Source organism: Netta rufina, assembly GCF_964035555.1.
Source record: "Netta rufina genome assembly, chromosome: 3".
Taxonomy (NCBI): domain Eukaryota; kingdom Metazoa; phylum Chordata; class Aves; order Anseriformes; family Anatidae; genus Netta; species Netta rufina.
This window is the reverse complement of record NC_140125.1, coordinates 13,275,794-13,296,611: the sequence shown is the minus strand read 5'-3', so window position 1 is coordinate 13,296,611 and position 20,818 is coordinate 13,275,794. Positions and strand designations below refer to the sequence as shown.

The following is a 20,818-nucleotide window of genomic DNA, read 5'->3' as shown; positions in this document are numbered from 1 at the left end:
GAAAATCATTCCTGAGGATTGTGAAGTGTTTCAAGGAGTTTACTTCTCAGCGCTCTGATTTTATGTTTACAGCACTTTACAAATATTGAATTGAATTGGGAGGAAACTACAGTAGATTTTGAATGGTTTAATTAAGTTCAACACTATATAGGAAATATAACTAAAGAACATTGCATTGCAAGTATGTGGATTTTCTGAAAGTGCTGTATTAAAATTCATTTGTGTTTAGGGTAATTATATTTTAATGCGTCTGAACACTTACCCGTTATCAAGGAAGTTACTTGTCATTAAAATAGGGCTTAAGTGTTATAGATAATTAAATATCTCTGAACTGCTATTATCTAATGAGTGATTTGGCCAATGATATCTTTTTCATAATAATACAGGGGCTTCTGATGACCTAAGTGGATTATCCGTGACATCACTGTGTTTTCTGTGACCATGTGTTTTTTGTACTTCAAGTTTTGTTGGTTATACGGGCTAATTAAGCCGGATTATATTTAAAAAAAAAAAAAAAGAAAAAAAAAAGAAAAAAAAAGAAAGACTAGATTGTTAATTGAAAACGTTGGTGGCACAATCAGTCATCTTTTCTTTATGAAACCGTGATGGCAAACGGTGAACTTTTTAGCCCATCTCTCTAACCGGATCCAGTTCCCAGCACTGAAGAAGTACTGATTGTTGTTCTGCTGCAGTTTTTTTCTTTCATCACTTCGCAGCCCTCTGCCTGACAGCTACATTGAGTATCTCAGTTGCTTCCTGCAGATTTATTTCCTGGTCTCACACAGTTCTGCCTGATAACCCCGCGTGCCCTTGGTTGGAGTGAATGCGGCGCTGCCAACAATGGCTCCCTCTAAATTCCATGCAGATACGTAACACGGGTGACAACGATTCCTCCTAACCAATTAAAATAACATCTGTGGGTGAATAGGACAATTTTCTTTGTCTGAAGCATCTCTCTTTTCCCCCCCTCCCAGGAAGGGAGGTAAAAGGGGGCTGTGACCATAGATGAAAGGTTAACCTGTAAGAGTATAGCTTTTAGAAGTGTATGACGTTGCTTGTATTAGGAAAAAAAAAAAAAAAAAAGGAAGAAGAAATCTTAAGAAACAACTAATTCAGTGCAATTCCTGTGTATAATTACACATTGAAACACACAGTCGCAAAAAGCCCATCGTTGGGGTTTCTTTATAAAGCACACCGGTCGTTTGCCAGGTTGGTGCTGCCACCGGTGCTGAATCAAAAAGGGCATTTACCTGTGACATCTGATCCTGGCCAATATGTCAGTGCGGGACAGAATTGGGAAATGCTTCGAATACTGCCTGTGGTGCTCCTGCTGATGGATCGCAATTGATGGCTGTCAATCAGCTTGTCAGGAAATTATTAAATTAAAAAAAAAAAAAGCCTTCATCAAGAGACAGGTAAATAGGTTTGGTGTCCTGAGTATATACCTCTATGTATGTATTGTAATTTCTGCAGTATATCTCTTAAAAAATAATAATAAAAAAATCTCCAGATGACATTTTCATCGGTCAGAATTCAAATATATTTTTGGTGCATTGTGCTCATTGCATATGGAGATTTCTGTCAGGAATGAAAGAGAAACCAGGATTATCTCTGAGAAAATGAAAAACATTACAGGGATACGCTCTCAGCTGGTCCAAAGAGTTGTGGTTCTACTTAAAATCTCGTATGTACCTGACTATCCCCATATAACCTTCACAATAACATGAATCTTTTTTTTTTAATTTTTATTTTTTGCTACGTCCATTTGATTCTTAGTAAGTCCTAATGACTAGTGCATTAAAATTTCAGCGTAGCAGTGTGGTCCCTTCTCAGGAGCAGGAATTTTTCATACTGCTAATAACTCGTCCTGCACTTCAAAAACACGAGCTGCTGAACTACGAGCTTGGCTGAAATCTGAAGGGGCTGAAAGCATGAGGAGTGGAAGGGCACAGCAGCCTGTGTCTAGTAATGAACTTCTGGCTTTAATTACTTCATTGGTTAGAGAAGCTTGTTTCGTTTGAAGGGTTATTGTTTGGAGATGGTAATGTATCTTTTGGATATTTTGTAGGCACTTTCAATTTTTGTGATGCCGTTGATGGTGTTTTTTGCAGTTTTTTGACCATTTCTCTGAAACTTCTCGATACGTTTAAACTTGAGCTTTCATCTTGACAAAATGTTCCATTTTACAAGGAACAAATCCTTTTAGAATATGTATTTAAACAGAAGAATGTAGAGTCATAGGGGTAGTGTTGAGTTAAAAATGGAAGTACCTCCTTACCTTTAAGCTGTCGCCTGTATTTTTCTAACAGGTGTTGATGCACACATCCGTGATTGTATTCCACAAAGTCATAAGCACACGTTCAATGGTATATCTAGGAGTTGACCTCAGTAGGATCAGGCAGGAGCCCGGCTAAACATGCGTGTGAGCATTTGCAAAATCAAGGCTTAGTTATGCCTCCGTATAACAAAATGCAATTTGACTTGGAAAACGCTTTATCATGCTCTGTAGATACCATGCTACAAACTAGTTACAAACCAGTTGGAAGCACGGGGCATGTATAAACGCACTGGAAAGTCAAGAAGCTCCCCGCTTTGCTAACAATGAAGGAGAACCTGTCGCACGCTGCCGTGTGGACACGTACGGAGCATATGATGGCTATTTATAGCACTAATGACTGTAAAACATTTGCATGCCAATCTAGATAGCTCGTGCACTTCAAAAGCAGATGAGCCAGAAGGTGTGTTGTCCAGAATGGCAGGAGGAGGGGATGGGAAACGAGTATCTGGCATCGCTGGGGTTGCTGTTTAACTCCAAGCGTTGCCAGAAGAACGGAGCAGGCAAAATCAAAATCCCAAGTGGTTTTGCAGCTGCGTGGAGGATATCCGGCGCTGTGAATTAAATCCTCCTGCTGCAGTGTTACCCATCCTGAGCATCTTTCTGAACAGTTCTGAAACACTGTCCCCACCTTCATTGTGCAGACCCTGGGAGATATTCCTGGGATTTAGTTTTATTAGCATATAAATAAGAAATTAAGAGTATAAAAGAGTTCGGGTCAAGTCACGTCTATGGGCTTTGGCGGCTGCGGACTGCTAAGCCCAACCTGAGGTCCTCTCATTCCTGAAATGGTAACTCCCACTGTTTGCAGCATGGGCTAACAGGTTATTTATGGCACCCACTTAGTGCTGACCCACTTACTCAGCTCAGGACAACATCCTGGTGTTGCTTTTCGTCCATGCTCTGCTTTCACAGCCAGCCTGGTGGTGGGGACCCCCTACCTGTGCCGTGGGCTGCCCGCCCAAAGCCCCGTGCTGCTCCCTGCCACTGTCCTGTCTCTGTGTGCCTCCATCTCTTGGCTCCCCGTCTGCCCAGTGCCATCGGCTCCTCCTGCTCTGGGTCTCAAGACCAGGTAGATGGCAGCCATCCCTTCACCCATCCACCATCTTTCTGTTCCCTCCCATCCCTCATCTTCCCGTTCTTCTGCTCTGCCTCGATCTCTGTATCGGTAAAAGCAACGTCCATGTCTTTCCCTGCTGCTCCTGTGTCTAAGCATTTGTAAATGGCATGACCATCCCATAATGAGCCTTCCCAAGAAATGATGCTCCACCAAAGGCCAGCCACGATTTTAGGCCGCGTCATTTTGCACAGGGAGAGCCAACAGGGCTTACAATTAAATTGCTCGGATAATTTGAAGCCTGAATTGTTTGTTATAGAGATCTGAAAATTACTTCTCCAGAAATGCTCTGACAAGTTTGACCCAAGCATGCTGGACCCATGTTCTAGCTCAAAGTTGAACATTTGCTAGCGTTAAAGGTAATGCCTGGAAAACCAAGAGGCTATCAAATGGAAGTTACTTTCCCTTTTCTTTCTTTTGTCCTCCCTTCTAAAACTAACTAAACAAAGGAAACCGTGTAAAACCGGGGTAGAGTTGTAGTCAGTGGTGTGCATTATTATTTCCTTGTAAAAGGTTAAGTTCTCTTCCTATCTCAAATTTAGCATCCGTTTTTGCTGGAAATGCTGCCGGGACAGCTGTTAGCCTGTTCGAAGCCTTCGGAAGAGGCTGGACGGGAGATGCAGAGCTGCCAGGGGAGAGAAGCCCGAGCGAGTCTGCGCTAACAGGAGGCCTTTTTAAAGGCTTCCTTGAAACACAATATTGTCTTCCAGGGTTAATCCGGGATAGTAATAATTAATTGTAAATTGAGAAACGGCTTTTAATTCTTCAAAACTAGAAAAACCTGATGCACCAAGCCCACTCACTTAAAGGGCAAGCAGAAATAATGAGATGTGGCCTCACAAGCCAGGAGGCTTTCAAACTGTTCAGCTTCTAGAAATGGAAGTAAAATATGAATGACATTCCCCCTTTTTTTTTTCTTTCTAATAAAGTTAGCGTCAACATTTTTTTAAAATGCATTTGTTTGCTGAATTAATGTGATTTATGTCTTGTATCGCACCATCTGTGGCTATCTGCACACACACAGTTTTTCATCAACACAAATCACTGCAATTACACGACCAGTAGAAGGGAGAATGTTGATCACCAGTGATAAAACCCAAGATGGATTAGTGTCGTGTTTCTTCTATCTTTGTTCCTTATCTTAAAAAGCCATCCTCGGTTGCTTTTTTCTTGTTCCAACTCTTACACTTTTTTTATTTGCTTGTTTCCTACTACTTGAGTGAGAACCATGGTAGGTAGCAGTAGGCTTCCTTAATGCAAACACAAGGGGGTTGAAGTTGCAGTTTGTGAAGATCTTTTTGCTTTGTGAGAGTGGCATTACTTTAAGTAACAAAAGATTTTATTACAGTATGGGATGATGCTAGAAGTTTTTGGAACAATGCTGTTTGAGTGTCTTTGCTGCTCATATTCTCTGGATTTGCATTACTGTGAAGATACCCTGGAAGATATCTAGAATCTGCCTGGGCAAATCGATGAGTTCAGGTTGGACTGTGCAACAAAAAATGATTAACTACTGTATCACTGTAACGAAGCCAAAAAATAAGAAGTAATAGGGCCGAGCCTGTGCTGTTCCTGTAATATTGGATATGTTTGTGTTTGCTTATTTTGACTAAAGCTTCCACTTGTGTTTCTTGAAATACTATGATACGTAAGAAAGTGCTGTATTGTAATCTTTCTTTTCTCTGTTTTTAAAGGCATACGATGGGTTTGCCAGTTTAGGAATATCGCGGTTGCTGGAGCCTTCTGACATGGTTTTGTTGGCGATACCTGACAAACTGACTGTCATGACCTATCTCTATCAAATACGGGCGCATTTCTGTGGCCAAGAGTTGAACGTGGTTCAAATTGAGGAGAACAGCAGTAAAAGCACGTACAAAGTGGGGAACTATGAAACGGACACAAACAGTTCTGTTGACCAGGAAAAATTCTACGCAGAGCTGAACGACCTGAAGCGGGAGCCCGAGCTGCATCCGCCGGACGGTGGTCTGGCAGACTTTGCTTCTCAGGACGACTCCGTGTTTGTCAACGACAGCGGTGTCGGCGAGTCCGAGAGCGAGCATCAGACTCCCGATGACCATTTGAGCCCGAGCACGGCTTCCCCTTCTTCTCGCAGGACTCGAAGCGACACGGACCCCCAAAAATCCCAGCAGAGCTCTGGAAGGACTTCTGCCTCTGAAGAAGTTGGGAAGTGTAGCACTACGGACACAACACAAGCACAGCCTGTGTTGGGGAAGAAGAAGTTGCTGAAAGCTGACACGTTAGACTTGAGTGACTTGGCACATGTCAGCGATCAAAAGGAGGACACATCGCCCACCGTTGTCGGTGAAGATAACGACAAGAAAAGACACCAGAGTTCAGACAGTACCATTGGTTTCTCAGAGCAGGAAAAGCTGGGGCATATGGGATCCACAGAGAGCACAAGACTAGATCCTGGTTCGCCTGTCGCAAAGCCAAGTTTATCACCTACTTCTAACCTTGGGTACTTTTACAATAAGGATGCGGATCTTGCAAAGAAAACGTGTGCTTCTCCGAGGCAAGCAGAATCTGAATCTGACAACGATGCCAGAACGGCTTTAAATCATGCAGATCCAGCTGCAAAAACAGCCCAGGTAAGAAACGTAAAATTTCTGTGTGCCTGTGAGTCAGCATGCAGATTCTGTTCAAGTCCTTTCTCCATGTTTGTATTTTACACCATATCTTCAGAATAGATGGCAAGGTAGGTTGTGTGCTTTTATTGTTGGGCAATAAATATTTTGACCAGTACGTGATGCTGAGAAAGTGTCTTTACGTGAAAAATGCGTTTATAGGAATTTTCCTCCTGTTAACCTTTCCAATCTCCTCTAGCTAAAGGAAGAAATGTATTCCCCACCAGTCTGAAGAAGATGGCTTCAAGGCTTTTGCCACTGAGTATGGCAACACTTTTCTTCCAACTAATGTATACTGTAGCAAAAACTGAAAAAGAAAGATGTACCAATTCGTTGAGCCATATTCAAAAAATGTCAACTTTTCAATGCCTTGAAATATACCAACCATATTTCCAGGTACTATCTGAGAAACCACACAGCCTTGTGAACATAGCCTACGATGGTGAGGTAGAAACTCCAGAATATTAAATGATGCTGTTCTTGTAGCGGCCTCGAGCATGTTTCTTAACCACAATATCATTTTCCTTTCTATAAAGATAAAAAGTATATGCCCACCTACCTTGCAGATTTGTTGTGAGGATGAAAGTTGAATATTATATAAATGCTGAGCGTTATCAGTAAATAATATCACCACAAAAATATGTTAGAAATGTTATCAACCCTGTTTACAAAAATCCCAAGCCAGGCTTATAATTTTACTCCTGTGAAGAACATTCGTTAGTTTTGGCTTCGCTGGGCTTTGTGCCATCAGCTGTGATAAGAGAAGAAGAATACAGCCAGTGTTACGGATTGCTTCAAACCTTTTTACATTTTTTCTCAAGTAAGCACCACGAGGATTCATTTTATTGCAAGGGAAGCAGCCCATGGATAGGTGATGGCCAAATATTAGTTCTAAAGCCAGCTAGTTTCTTTCTTTTCATCGGTGAAGACTCATGACTTTTTTTTTTTTTTTGTCTCTATCCTTGTGTACTAGATGAGAAAGGAACAGTTTGGCCCCCAGAGTAATGCAGCAGGGAGATACAGGATGTCTTCCGTGCGGAGCTTTGCATGTGCAAGGTTGTAGGACAAGATGGCTTTAAAGACTTTTGTCTGTTATTAATCTTCTGTGCATTTGCACATGGTAATAAAATCTCAGATGTGAGTCTCAGTCTTAACTGTGAACACGTAGTCATTGATGAGTCTCAGCTGTTTCCATTTCCACGTAGTCGGAGGAGCACAACCTGCAGCATCGCTTCCAGCTCATCCGAAGGCCCAGAGATGCATTTTCCTAGAGTCCTCACGGCTGAGCCTGACTAAGAAGTCAGCACGTGGGAGTTTATATGTATGGGAGCTCATTTCGCAGAAGTCCCCTTTCTGTTCTTTCTGCTCTGCGGTATAATCATTTGCGTGTACAAAGCATGGACTTTCTGGTGGATGTTCACGTATATGAAGGAGAAGCAGATATTTTTGCAGGTTGTCTTGCTTTGTACCCAGCCTCTTTGTGTTCAATTTTAAGTTATAAATGAGCGATACCCATATAAGTAGCCAACAAAGCATTATATTTGCATACATATTAAAGTAAATAAGTAAACACATGGTATATTTAACATAGTTAGCTTCCATGAAGCCAATTATTTTTTTTCCACGGTTGCAGTTTAAAGGCATTAAATGTTGATAGAAATTAAGTTTTAAGGGGAGGGAAGTCTATTTGCATTATAAAGGCCTATGAGTTGGTTTTTTTTTATTTTATTTTACATTTTGATCATCTTTACTTTTCATTTCTGTAGAATGCTGTCACCTCATGAAGCTGCAGTCCGTGTGACTCCTGACCTTTATTATATAGGAAGGCTCCTGGCTGTTAACTACTGTATAAATGTTAAATACCCTGAGGCTGCCGTGCTGTTAATTATATTTCTTTATTTTTAAGCAACGAATGTTGTCAAGACAGGAAGAACTTAAAGAACGAGCAAGAGTTCTGCTTGAGCAAGCAAGAAGAGATGCAGCTTTAAAGGCAGGGAACAAGCAGCTAACGAATACGATCATCCCAGCCCGCAATAAGCAGCTGAATGATGTAAGAAATACTGGCCAATATGGCAGTTTTTACACAGTTAACATTTACTGTACATGCTTATGTTTTTGTGGTGTTTTTACGTACGCATCCATGTGTTTTGAAAACGGTTCTGCAAGTAGTCTTGGCAGAATATTTCTTTTCCATGCTCAGTGCCCCAGTGCTGTGATGTGTCGCGTACCCTCAGTTCACTTGAAAAGAGTGTTTCTCCTGCTGCTACGGCCAGCAGACAGATGCCTTAGACTTCACTGGAAGCAGAGGTCTGGGAGCACCTTCTTTGATTGGCACTGCACTTTCTAATGGGATGAAAAACAAAAGTTACTTGTTAAATGATAGTGGAGTAATTTATGCTATTTTTGATTACTTCTCTTTTTTCAGTTAATGTAAATGCATTCCCCAAGCCTGTGATGTCAACTACTTGCTGCTTCATAAGTGGTAGTGCACTGAATGAGGCTGCTTGTGACAGTCTTGTAAAAGAGTTGATGGAACAATTCCTTTTTATCACGAAAGTTGATTATGCTGGGGAGATGGGAAAGTGGAGCCGGGGAATGAGCTCCAATGTTGAAGCAGCTATGGTTGCACCTCCAGTGGCCTCAGTGGTGACCTGGAAGGATGCGTACTCTCTGGAGATGAAAGCTAATTAATTTTTATGCAAACCTTTGCAATGTGGGTTTTGTGATTCGAACTGTTGTGCATTAGAGACGGTACTGGCAACTAAGAATGTAAATGTAACTGAAAAATAACGATACAGAGAAAGGCTTGAGTTTTTACTGATTCACATCTTTCAGAGGCTAGTCCTGAGGGGCAGATTCAGCTTTTTACATAAATGGGATCACACGATCAGAAAATGAAGACAGTGATTTTACATATCTCATTTCATTCTCTCAACTATCTTGGGTCCATGCTGGACCTTTTTTTCCATAGACGATTCCCCTCCAAACTGGCAAACATTTCTTTTTTTTCTTCAAAATATATTCATACATGTACACACATCTTAGTTATCTAATGATAATAGAATGACATAGAAAATGCTGGGATTGTTTTGTATATAACTTTTTCCTAGATAAGTATAGTATAGGGTAAATATAACTTTGGATTTATTTTTTAAACAGTTTTTCATATACCAAGCAGCATTAGAGGGATGCTATAGATGACTGGCTATTCAGACAGAAATAACTGTAATTAAAGTTGCCCAACATTTTCTTATTACAAGCCCCTAGTTTTGAAGTTTTTGTAACTTTGCTAGTATTTAATTGTTTGAGCTGAAATTTTCCACGTCAGCTCTTTGCCTTAGGGTATTTTTTTTTCTGAACCTCAAAAAAAAAGAGCCTATTCAACCATTTCCCTGAATTAGATTGGGTGACTGCTTTATCCATGTTCAAAATGTCTTATGGGAAAAAGGTTCCATCCCCTTGAAAAGTCTGTTCAAAACAGTTAAAGTTGTGTTAATAGCACAAGATCATTAGAGAGCCTTGAAGTTTGGAAAAGTTTGTAAGTGTCAGTAAAAATTGTCCACATGGGCACAGCACAGCATGAATGTCTTTTACTGTTGCTCTCCTGGTGATCAGGGTCCATTCTGATGCAGATCATAGTACTGGAAAGCAAAACTTTCTCTCTTAGACTCAAACTCCTCCTGCTGATGAAATCCAAACGGGAAGAAAAGAAGGAGCTGCTGCGCTGGCACGCGGAGGAAAGATGCCCCAGGTAGATGGCACGGAGGTAGATGGTGATGTGAAGTCAGAGAGTAATGAAGACTGTGTCTATGCCACAAAATCCAGCTGAATGGTAGGAGACAGGGACAGAGCTTTCAGGGTGAGCCAGGCTTGTAAAGCTTGGGCAGCTGGATATCCATGGGAGCTTATTTCATTTGTTAGAGCAGCTGAAAAATGAATTAGATGGAAACCTGCAAGAGAAGGAAGGGCTGTCTCTTCGTGCTGCTCTGCAGAGCCCAAGTCTCTTTCCCCCTTTAACGTGTTGAGGGATGGTACCTGGAACTCAACATATTCAAGTTGGCAGGTTCTCTGATTTCTAATTTCCAAACCAAGATTATTGGGGATGGGTTTATGGAAGCTTAGAATGCACCCAGCTGTAGCCAAGTCAAGGAGAGCTGTGCTGTGAGCCCCTCTGAAGTCCTGGGTGCTCTGAGCAAACAGGTCATGGGCACTCTTTGCTTCAGCTGACTGTAACATAAGGATAGCAAAAGCTCCTCGGTTGGAAGGGGTTGTGGAGATGTAGTTTGGAAGCTCTTAGACACAATAGTGAAGAGCCCTGGGAGAAGTTAATATTTGTGTGTTCAGAGAAATGTTGAAATAGTATATTTTAAACAAGGTGTAGGGCACACGGTGAACGAGGAGGGTAAAGTGAGTTAGTGAAGTGTTGTTCACTCATTTCACATTTTCAGTCATGGCCACTGAAAAAGTAAAGCACTCTGTAGAAAAAATGGAGTCCACACTAAAGACTATATGAAATGAGAACCAATGCAAGGATTTATAGCTAAGGTAATCTGGACATTTTCTTACTTTTGAGCACGTGGCTTACCAAGCTCAGTGTTCTCTGAATGCATTTCAGTGGGAAATGTGTATTTGAAAGGGGATGTCTTGAATGGATACCAGTATAGTATTCCTATTTGATGTGCTATATAAAAGTGACATACTGTATGCATGTATGCATTAACATATATAGATGGTAAGATACGTTGATTTTTTTTTTTTTCAACAGATTTGATCTTCATAGAGAGGAGATCTTTCAGTGTGGTGTGGTCATGCCAGTTTACTTATTTGCCATTGCTTATTTGCTTGTTGGAAAATAGCACAGACTGTTCAGTGTTTTCTGGTTATTAAGGTTAATAAGAAGAACTTCTATTCGAGCATCTTCTTCTAGTTGCATTTTAGCAGAGTTGCAACCTGGGCGCAATAATGTGCAGTGTGGTAGCCCCGCGGCAGTTATGGTAACCAGAATCAACAGTTCGTAATGTGAGTTGGGTTAGGCTGCTTTTTGGGATGACTTGAGAAGAGAAAATGGTTTGAAATAGGAAGAGTTCATTTTTCAACAAGAAAACTTTAAAAAAGGGAGTCCAATAATTTGAAAAGTCACTCATCAAGTTTGCAGTTACACCTTCGTTGACACCTTCGTGAAAAGAGCTGCAGGCAGCCCAGCCTTTGGGAACCAGCAACCCCAGTTAAGCCTGCAGTGTCATTAGTTACTTTTGAAAATCCTGTCTCGTAGGCTTTGCTGTGCTACTTTCCATTTGCCATGTGAGAACTCTGAATTGCTGTTTTCTAAGTAAACAGGTGAGAACAATGTACGGTGTGTGGGGTTGTGTTGCTGTGTGAGGTCATCAGAAGGGAGGAAATTTCCAAGGTTGTTCCGTGGCCATAAATACGAGCTTCCTGGTGTAAGCTCACCTGACTCATTGTGCTAAGTGTCTTCATCTGCTCATGTTTGTGCTCTGGGGTGCGGTTAGGCCCATAGCGATAGTCTCGTGTGCTTTTTTTTTTTTAATTTTTCTTTGTAACTCAGAAATCAGTGAGGTTACGGGAACAGAAGGCATTGAATTTGCTCATATACCTCTTGGCTCGCTCCCATTTTCCTCTGAATCATGTGTTTCTCATTGTATCCCAAGCTGTATCCTCTTCCCCTTCTATGCTTCATTTTTTTCTTCTCTCTCCCACTATATTCATCTTACCATACTGTCCATTTAAACTGCCCTTTCTCTACTTTTTAACTTTTCTTCCTTAATAGTTGCTTTCTTTACACTTTCTTGCCTTAGACCTCTTCCCTTTGTGCCTTCTGCCCCACCATCTCCTATCCCTGTCATCAATCCACCTGATTCAGACCTCCTTCTCTGCTTGCTTTCCTCCATCCACAGCATACCAGCCCCTTTTCTTTTCTCCTATTGCTTCCCTCCTTGCAGCATGGGAGAAAATTTTCCACTGTTAGATCTGCTCCCCTAGTGCTTCTCAAGAAGGCTTAAATCTGCAAGCTGTGTGTGTGCCAGCCTGTACAGAGGTATGTAAGCCTGTAGGCAGGTATTTGAAGTCTGAGAAGAGACTACATTGGTCAGGAACGGCTTGAAAGCATGCTTATGGGTTGGGAGGATCATAGGAGGGAGGATCCTTAAAATTGATGCAGCCTTTTGGAGACTGGAGGAGTTAACTGAAGAGCTGTATGAGCAGACTAACAGACTTACTGATCCCCTTCTGGATGCCTTTCTCCCTGGTAGATTTACAAATAGCTCAGCCTTTCTTCTCGCTTTCTTGATGTAGGTGTGCATGCAGTGACTCTTTTACGAGATGCTTCTGTCATTCTCAATCTGGTGTAGCAGCTGTAGTCACTCAGCTTTTAACCAGGAGAGCCTTTTTATTAGCTTAGTCATTTTTATGTAACTCGCCTCGTCTCGTGATGAATATCACAGTGCTAGGATGGACGTCAGCTCTCCCAGCAGCCACTGTAAAATACAGCCTTGCAGTGACGGCTGTTAACACATGGACCTTGTGTGCATGGGATGCTGTAAAGTGCTACCTCCGTGGCCAAGTGGCAGGTTAGAGGGGTCCAAGGCAAGCTGGAAGTGCCGAGGAGGTGCAGGGCCGAAGGGGCTTTCCAGCAGGAAATCCTGACTTGCCAGATGCAGAGTGGAGCCCGTAGTTGTTGAATCTTGGCCGAACTCCTCTGTCAGCAAATAGCTGCGAAGGCCAGTGGCAAAGCATTTGTCTTTTTCTCCTTTAATGACTGGTCCGCACAAAGAATGGAAATTTACTGCAGCTGTCATTGGCTCTGTAAACTCCAATGGTGATGGTTGTGGAGTCAGGGTGATTACAGAGAAAGGAATTAGGAGTTAAGAAATGCGCAGGCAACTTTAATTAACCTCCTTTGTGTATATGCATTATGATGCAGTCTTTAATTATGTGATCACATACTATTTTCCCCAAAGCAATCGTGTCTCATTTAGCTCCGAGGACTGAGGTGACGTAGCAGGCTGTTTGTCCAGAGGACCTCTGTCCTTGCAGAAGTTGAAAGGTTGCAGAAGTGGAAGGTGTACGGCCAGCGAAGCAGCGATGGCGAGGAGCGAAAGGCTGAGGTCATGGTGAAGGCTCTCAAAAGATTTAAATGTAATGTTGCCTTCGCCTCCGAGTTCCTCATCGGTGCTGCAAACTCTCCTGAACCAAGCTTCCTCCACGCGGCCATTAATTGTGCATCCTTCCTCTCTGGATGGCCGTTTGAGGTGAAGGTTTAATTTGCAGATGCACTGGGCATCCGGGTCCGTCAGGGAAATCAGTTGGAGCTGTGCTTTAGCCATAGAAAGGGCTGCATAAAGCTTAGTATGCTGAAAAAAAAGCAGGTAATAGGCTTCCCAGAGTGAGCATCCAGCGTTAGATCCTTTTAGCGGGATCTCTCCGTCTCAGTTCTCAGCCGAAGAACAGGGTAATAACACCACCACGGGGTGTTGGGAGAAGGGAATGTGATTAATGCTTTTGAGGCGCTTAAATACCGTAGTGATGAGCTCTGTAGAAAAGCCCTTGAAGAAATTAATAATTCTGCCCACAGAGCAGGATTTGAATATTGCAGAGTAAAGCCTGGCGCTACATATTGATGGGTCTGCGTATCGAACAGGGAAAATACCCCAAAGTATTGAACACCACCGGGCAGAGCTCAGCTCCAGGCGGAAGGTGGGCGAGATCAGGGGACAGGAGAAGGCCGTGCCACGGCAAGGCTAATTAAGGTTATGCCCAGCAGTCTTGTTTCTGGCATCTCCTAAAGCACGTGTCAAAGACTTTTAACTGGTTTTTGCAAGGCAGACAGCTTCAGTGGAGAACACCGTACAGCACGGCCTTCATGAGAAGTGGTGCTCATCCGGGAAAGGTTGTGTTCGTCTTCCTAACCCGAGCCACAGATCACTCCTGAAGTTATTTGGGTTCTGCATGAGCTGAGGATTCCTCCTGAGTGAATTTAGGTGCGGGACTGGGCCCCTCACATGGTTTTGGCCAAAGACCTTTTGTATTTCAGATCTCGCACAGGTTCTGGGATGCAGGAGTTCAATATTGTGATACCCAGAGGGAATTGCTCTGTCTTTTGCCTCTCGTGAAACGGGAAAACAGTAATTATTTCTTCACGACGGCATTGTGAGGATGATTAAAAAATTGTGAGGGACTCCATGTGTAAAACAGGGGTTTAAAAGCATATTAATATAATCTGCAGGAGTGTGTTCAGAGAGCAGGCCTGACACTGCTGCTGTGCCTAAACACAACTGTTGCTGGCCTGTTCTCTGCGCAGAAAGATTTGGGCTTCCTTATCTCCACCACCATTATTTAATATTTATTCAAGTTGAATGACAGCTATAGCTGCCTGAATATATATATGTATAGGTATATATATATATAAAGTTTGAAAGAGCACTGAGGACTATCTTCAGCTTTTGTAGTAGAACTTGGAGATATGAAGCACCTCACCAAAGAGCTCTTACCTCCAGCCATGCAAACGCAGTCTGAACACAGAGGGCAGCAGGAAGGGGTTATGCCATGAGATTGTTTCTTTCTGTTCAGAATATCGCTTTTTATTACTCACTTCCTCAAAGGACTTGTTGCGGCTGTATCTAATTCATATTTAATAAGCTCTTTCTACTTCAGGTGTCAATCTGTTTTGCCCATTACTTTTCATTTTCATAAATATTTGAGTGCAAAGTGATAACTGTTTTTTTACGTCCATGGTGGCTGGGTGGAAATGGAAAAAGCTTTTTAGAAAAGCTCCAGAAACGGACAAAACCTAAAATGAGATGAATTTGTGTATTCTTTAATTCTGATTCCGTACATTTGCACAGATACAGCATATTCCATCTGCAATGAAATAAAAATAAAGTGTGATTTCTCTGAACAAGTGCTCAGAAAAAAAAAGCTTTATTAAACAGTTTGATTTATTGATCATGTCCTCCGATAACCTTCCTGCATCTCTGAGCAAATAAGCTCTGTTGTGTGACCAAAAAGTATACTGTGGTCAGCCTGAACAGAGGTGGCACAGAATGCAAGTGTAGAGTATACAACAAAAAAGGACATTTTAATTTGCAAGGTGCCTTAAAGTCAAGTTAGCACTGCAACTATTCTTTCCTCCAAAATTTTCAACAGTTTCCTGAAAATGAGCACCAGATAGCTTTATTCAGATATATTTATTTCTACCTGAAACCAGAATCCTTACTTATATCGCCCTAGGAAAGGCATCTAGATCATCAGTGGAATTTTTGCAGTCTCCTTCACTGGAAAATAAATGCCTGTGACCAAGGTGATATAGTATTAATTCATTTAAGAGAACTCACCAAAGTTATGCCTATGGTGCTTTTGGTTTTGAGAGAGCGAAGTTGGTCTTTATTAATTAAACATCTAACATACATTTATTGAGGTGGAGGACTTTGCAGCTGGCAACCTTGGTCTTTTAATATTAATTGGAAAATATTGATTGAAAAAAACCTAGCCTGTCATGCTGATAATTGTGACCAGATTTAGATATGATCACTAGATCTTCTCGAGATTACAAAGAAGCAGTTACCATCTAATTGGTAAAAAGATTGAACATTATTTTGGTAATCCCTGAGCTTTGGTAACTTATTCCCCGTTGTTCATTTATATGTCTTGTATGTATGCCACTATAAAGTGGTTAAATATGGTTTAAGCTGATAAGACTATGCTGTATAGTATTTACATTTCATGAGCATTCCAAGTTTTATAGCTGTTTTAACAATATACTTTTCTTTAAATGAAGGTCAGACCTGCTGACTGAACACTTCAAAACCACGACTGAACTGATATTTACTTCTTTATGATGACACGCGAAGGTTGAGATAGTCTGATCGCGTTTCCTTGATGGCAAGAACAAACAAGTTGTTTTATTTACCATCACTCAATACATGAAAAATAAAAATACTCCATAAGTTCCCAAGAAGGCTCTGTGTCTTTTGACTTCATATTTGATCAGTTTAAGCACTTCCTGACTATGAAATTGTGATATTTCTCTGTACAGAAATAGTGACGTGGACAAGCACCTTACGTAGCTGGGAAAATAAATCAATTAGGGCAAGTAAATGTAGTTCTAAGAAGAATTAGTATGCACTGTCAGTTGTATACCGGGAGGGATTTCATGAATAAAGCGGAACCTTTGATAATGCAAGACAAACATTACGCAGTTTGGGTTTTCTATATAAATGCTTGAGATTCTCAGTTGAATTTTCTTGGTGTTATTTCCATAAGCTCCGTCTACTTACACCAGTTAAGCATCTAAATGTAAATATGCAGTTGTTTATTATATGTGTGTTAATTCCAGGTGCTGTGTAGTCTGCAGCCATAGCATTAACACGCGTGCTCCCAGAAAATATGCTGTTGGTTTATTAACTGAATTTTCAGATCATCAGTTCAAAAACTTGAAATATTTTCTCTCTGATTACAAACCTTAGCCAAAAAAAAAAAAAAAAAAAAAGGTCTTGGTGTTTCAGAGCCCCTCTTTTGTGTGTGAGGCGAGACCTGGCTTTCTTAGCATCTTGAATGCTCTTTTTATATTGCTGCTAATAACTGTGGACGTTTTCTGTGCGGATGTTCAGTACACGCTGTTGTGAATCCCAGGATGATATCGCCATCACTTAGAGCTGTATTTTGCATCGCCTATTCTGTTATTGCTCAGCATGCACGAGGGTAGAGTTAAAATCTTTATTCATTTCATTTAAAAATGTTTCTTTTGTTCTCCTTATCATGTTCTGGCTTTCCCAAGGATATATGCCTTGAACGAAAAGTCACATGTGCATTACTAATTGTGTGCCATTGTATTTACAGTTCCTAGTGGTGGCACTGTGAAGCTACTAATTCTTTTGCTTCACTTGATGTAAAATAATCTGAGTGTCTTTGATAGCAGTGAAACAGTATTAATTGTTTTGTACATTTCTTGGTCACTCTTCTTAGGTGGTCTTCATAATCTATTAGAACTTTCAGCCAGATTTTTGTAATGTCATGCCTCCAGCAGTGATTAAATTGGTAATTAATGAACAGGCCTTGGCAACATAAACCACATCCCGTTAATTTTCCCTTTTGAGTTTTTAGAAGTTGTCGTCTCTGTCGGAAAGCATTGCGCCACCTTGCTACGGCCCCTTGGCATGAAACCACGACGGCTTGATTTTTTGCAGCCATTAGTAGATCAGAGCAGTAATTTCACAGTATTTTGGTCAGGGTAATTATAGTACCAAGTACTGAGTAGAGTTGGGAATTCACACAAGAAGTCCAGAAATACCAGGTGAGCTTCCTTGTGTTCACTGGGACGTTATGATCAGTTTAATTGGGCTTTGTTTGATTTCGGCCGCAGAGACTCTTTGTGCCACGGCACTGCAGCCACTTTCCACTCTGGTGTTTCTGACCTGCATTGACAGGAACCGGAGCAAAAAAACAGCTCTTTGAAGTGGGACTCTTTGGAAAGGGCAGCTCAAAAAAAAAAAAAAAGAAAAAGAAAGGGAAAAGCGATGTAAATAGTTGACTGTAGCAAAGCTCTCGCACCGACAAACGCCCTGCGTTCCGTCGGTGGTGGGGTTCAAGTTCTTTTATATTTTCAGCTGGAATGGGTAGTATTTCTTCTATGTTGGCGTAAACACGTAGTAAATGGCTGCATTTAGAAATGTGATCTTTTTTAATAACTGGGTTTTACGCGGCGCACGCTGTTCTGCCTCCCTTTGAGGACGCGCTGCTTTCTCACACGGGAAATGCGGAGAGTCAGCCCGCGGTGGCGAAAACAACGCGGCAAACACGTTAATGAGCCTGCAGCTGCACTTAGCAGTTCACATGTCACAAAATAGTAGGTACGGGCATTCATCCTTGAGTGACCGACTATAGGTGTAGTGGCCTTCAGCAGTACATTGTGCACATTAAAGTTTAAATAGTCACTTGCCTGTTGGCTCCGGAATGAAAGGACTGTCACTGGTCACTTCTCCTGAAGCCTTAATGAAACCAAATAGTTTGCTCCGAGTTTGGGTCTAACCATTGGGGTGTTTCATGCAGTCTTGTCAGTTGATGTTCATGAATTGACTTGAACAGAGATCAAAGTGTTTCTCAAAATGGAGAATCGGGGAGAGAGACAGCTCCTTCAATCGCACCACAAGAGCTAATCAAGCCATCAGTTCTTTATGCGCTCTGCGTGCCTTTAGCGTTTAATACCCAATGGTTTGTCAGGACAAATTGAAATTCTGGGGCTGGGGGGGGCCACACTGCAAAGCAACTCAGTAAAATGCGTGCTTCTTCCTTCCAGAGGCTCGTTTTGATAAATTATAAAATTTAAACGTAAAACCGCAGTGGGCACTGTTGATTAAATATTTGGGGTTGGGGGGGAAAAAAAAAAAGTGAAGGTAAAGGATTCAATGGGCATTACACGCCTTAGCACTGATTAAAGATCCGAGTTTAAAGTGAAAGAGAAACTGAACTCAGCGTGATTTTTTTGTTTCTTCAATTGCTAATGAACTTTTTTCGCTGCAACATTTTAAATTGGATTCAGGAGATAGTTTTTGGAGTGTCAGCTAAAACAAAGTCATGTGAAAATGCTTCTCTTGCTCCCCCTCCCTCTCTCTCTTTTTAATTGATATGATTTAGGCAGAGGAAAATGGTAAGGGGGATTTTTCTATTGCAGAAGCAATTTTTAAGGGATTTAGTCTTATTTAGCCTGAAGGCCTTCACACTAATGAGAGCACTTAAGTTACGTCCAGGCGTTGATTAGACAGCTCATCTATCAACTGGAGCATGAGAATTTGTATTTTAGGTACCTTTTATACACTATAAATGTATATGCCTTTTTTTTATTGCTTTATACCATTTTCCACATTTTTTTAATTACTTTCTTTGACATCCAAGGTAGCTGTAACGCGGCCGGCAGAGTACAAATGGTAAGAGGGAAATACTATACATTTGATGAGAACTAATATCAAAACTGTATCTGTACAAATTAGCGTGACAAATGCAAATTGTCACCCAAATGCATTCTTTAAACTGCCACAAGACCCCTTAAAGTGTAAAAACACAGAGTCGGGGAAGACATAATTATATAGCTTAAAAAATGCCCAACCACCACCACCGAAAACCGTGAGCGCAGACTCTACCTGTGATTTTTTTTTGGCCGTGTTTAAAACACAATAGCGTCTTAATTATTTTCTGAGCCATTCGGAAAAGTATAGCTTTTGTAACTTTTTGACATTTCAGGTTTAAAAAAAAAAATTAAAACGTTGCCACCAGCTTGCACTATGAGCAGCCTGTAATAACAGTTAAAAAAGCTTTCTGAACTATTTGACAAGATTTCTTAGTGCTGAGGCCATATGCTGTAGCCTTTAAGCTATTTCTTCCTATCAGTTTCATTATCACCTGCCTCTGAGTCTCCAATATCATCAGTAAGCACATGCAGAATCATAATTATGCCATGTACAAGTTCTTTGATAACATGTACAGTTTTCTTCTTAATTCTTTATCAAATGCATTGATCGTGGCATGTGTGCATTGATCCAGGTCCACCATCTGGCTGTGTGTGATAAGCACAGTGGCATCTTTGCATTTCCACTGTCATTCATTGCGCTACAATTTGGCTGCAGGGGAGTAGTGGCTGGGATTAGCCCTGTTCTGCTACTTACTTGCATTTTAAGTTGACACCTCTACAGCGGCTCAGACCACATTACAAACTGAAACACATACGCACGACTTAGTGATGTGACACTCCTCAATAAGCTTACTCCACTAGCTACTCAACAATCTGTAATTGGATTTGTAGGAATAACAGCAAAAGATTTCCTAAGAATTGCTGGGGACAGAAGGTGAAGTTTTCTCATTATTGGCAAAAGGCTAGGTATAGATCCTAGGCGATTGGTATTTTCCATTAAAAACAAGCTGCCAGCAGTTTGCAGGACATTTTCAAAAAAAAAAAAAAAAAGAAAGAAAAAAAAAACACACACAGGAAAATAGGATCCGGGCAGGCGGAAGGTTTGCACTCGTTCTTTACATTCTGAGCACATGCCAGCGGGCTGTGATCCCGCCACCCTCCCCTGAAAATTAAGGGAAGGGGGGAGGAAAAAAAAAACTTGGAGCCACCCTGCTCCGTGCTGCTGGTGAAGCATTCCTCAGGAGGGCACGTCCTTCGGCTGCCCCAGCGAGGAGGAAGCTTCCCGGGCTGGCAGCCTGAAAGATGCTGCTCTCAAGCATCTGATCCGCCTGCCAAAACTCTTTGTTTCATAACGTGACTGGGTGGTGGTTTTTTGTTGTTGTTGTTTTTATTTTATTTTAAATTATAAAGTCAAGTTTACACAAGAGAAAATCCCTTAAGTGGAACTCTACAAATGTTGACTCCTGCAATGAGTAAGCAGCTTCTTTCCCTTCTGGCCGTAGCTAGGTTGGTGAAAAGCGCCGAAAATGCCGGTTTCAGACTATTGATCCCAGATCGGACTTGATGCCCTGTCTGACGGCACAATTTCGGGCCATTTTTCTGCCTTTGAGACCTCGTTTGTGGGTAACGCCAATAGCGTTGACAGTGCCGATGACAGGCGTAGCAAGCCCTGGGAGCCCGCCGCCTCAGGTGATTGCTGTCCTTAATTACAGCACACGTAGCAGGGAGAGCACAAACTTGCACGAGCGGAGGAAATTCCGGGGAAGAAGTTGGTGGAGGGCTTGGCTGTCGCTTTTGTTTCA

General features: G+C 41.6%; 1 protein-coding gene across 12 annotated transcripts in view; it reads left to right on the top strand.

Moving 5' to 3' along the window:
• Positions 1–20,818, top strand: part of EHBP1 (EH domain binding protein 1) — a 207,850-nt gene that overhangs the window by 130,479 nt on the left and 56,553 nt on the right. For all 12 annotated transcript variants that reach the window (XM_084284614.1, XM_084284613.1, XM_084284611.1 and 9 more), the window contains 2 exons: positions 5,147–6,061; positions 8,004–8,147. In XM_084284614.1, coding sequence (XP_084140740.1) covers positions 5,147–6,061; positions 8,004–8,147 — 1,059 coding nt within the window. The remainder of the gene's footprint in view (positions 1–5,146; positions 6,062–8,003; positions 8,148–20,818) is intronic.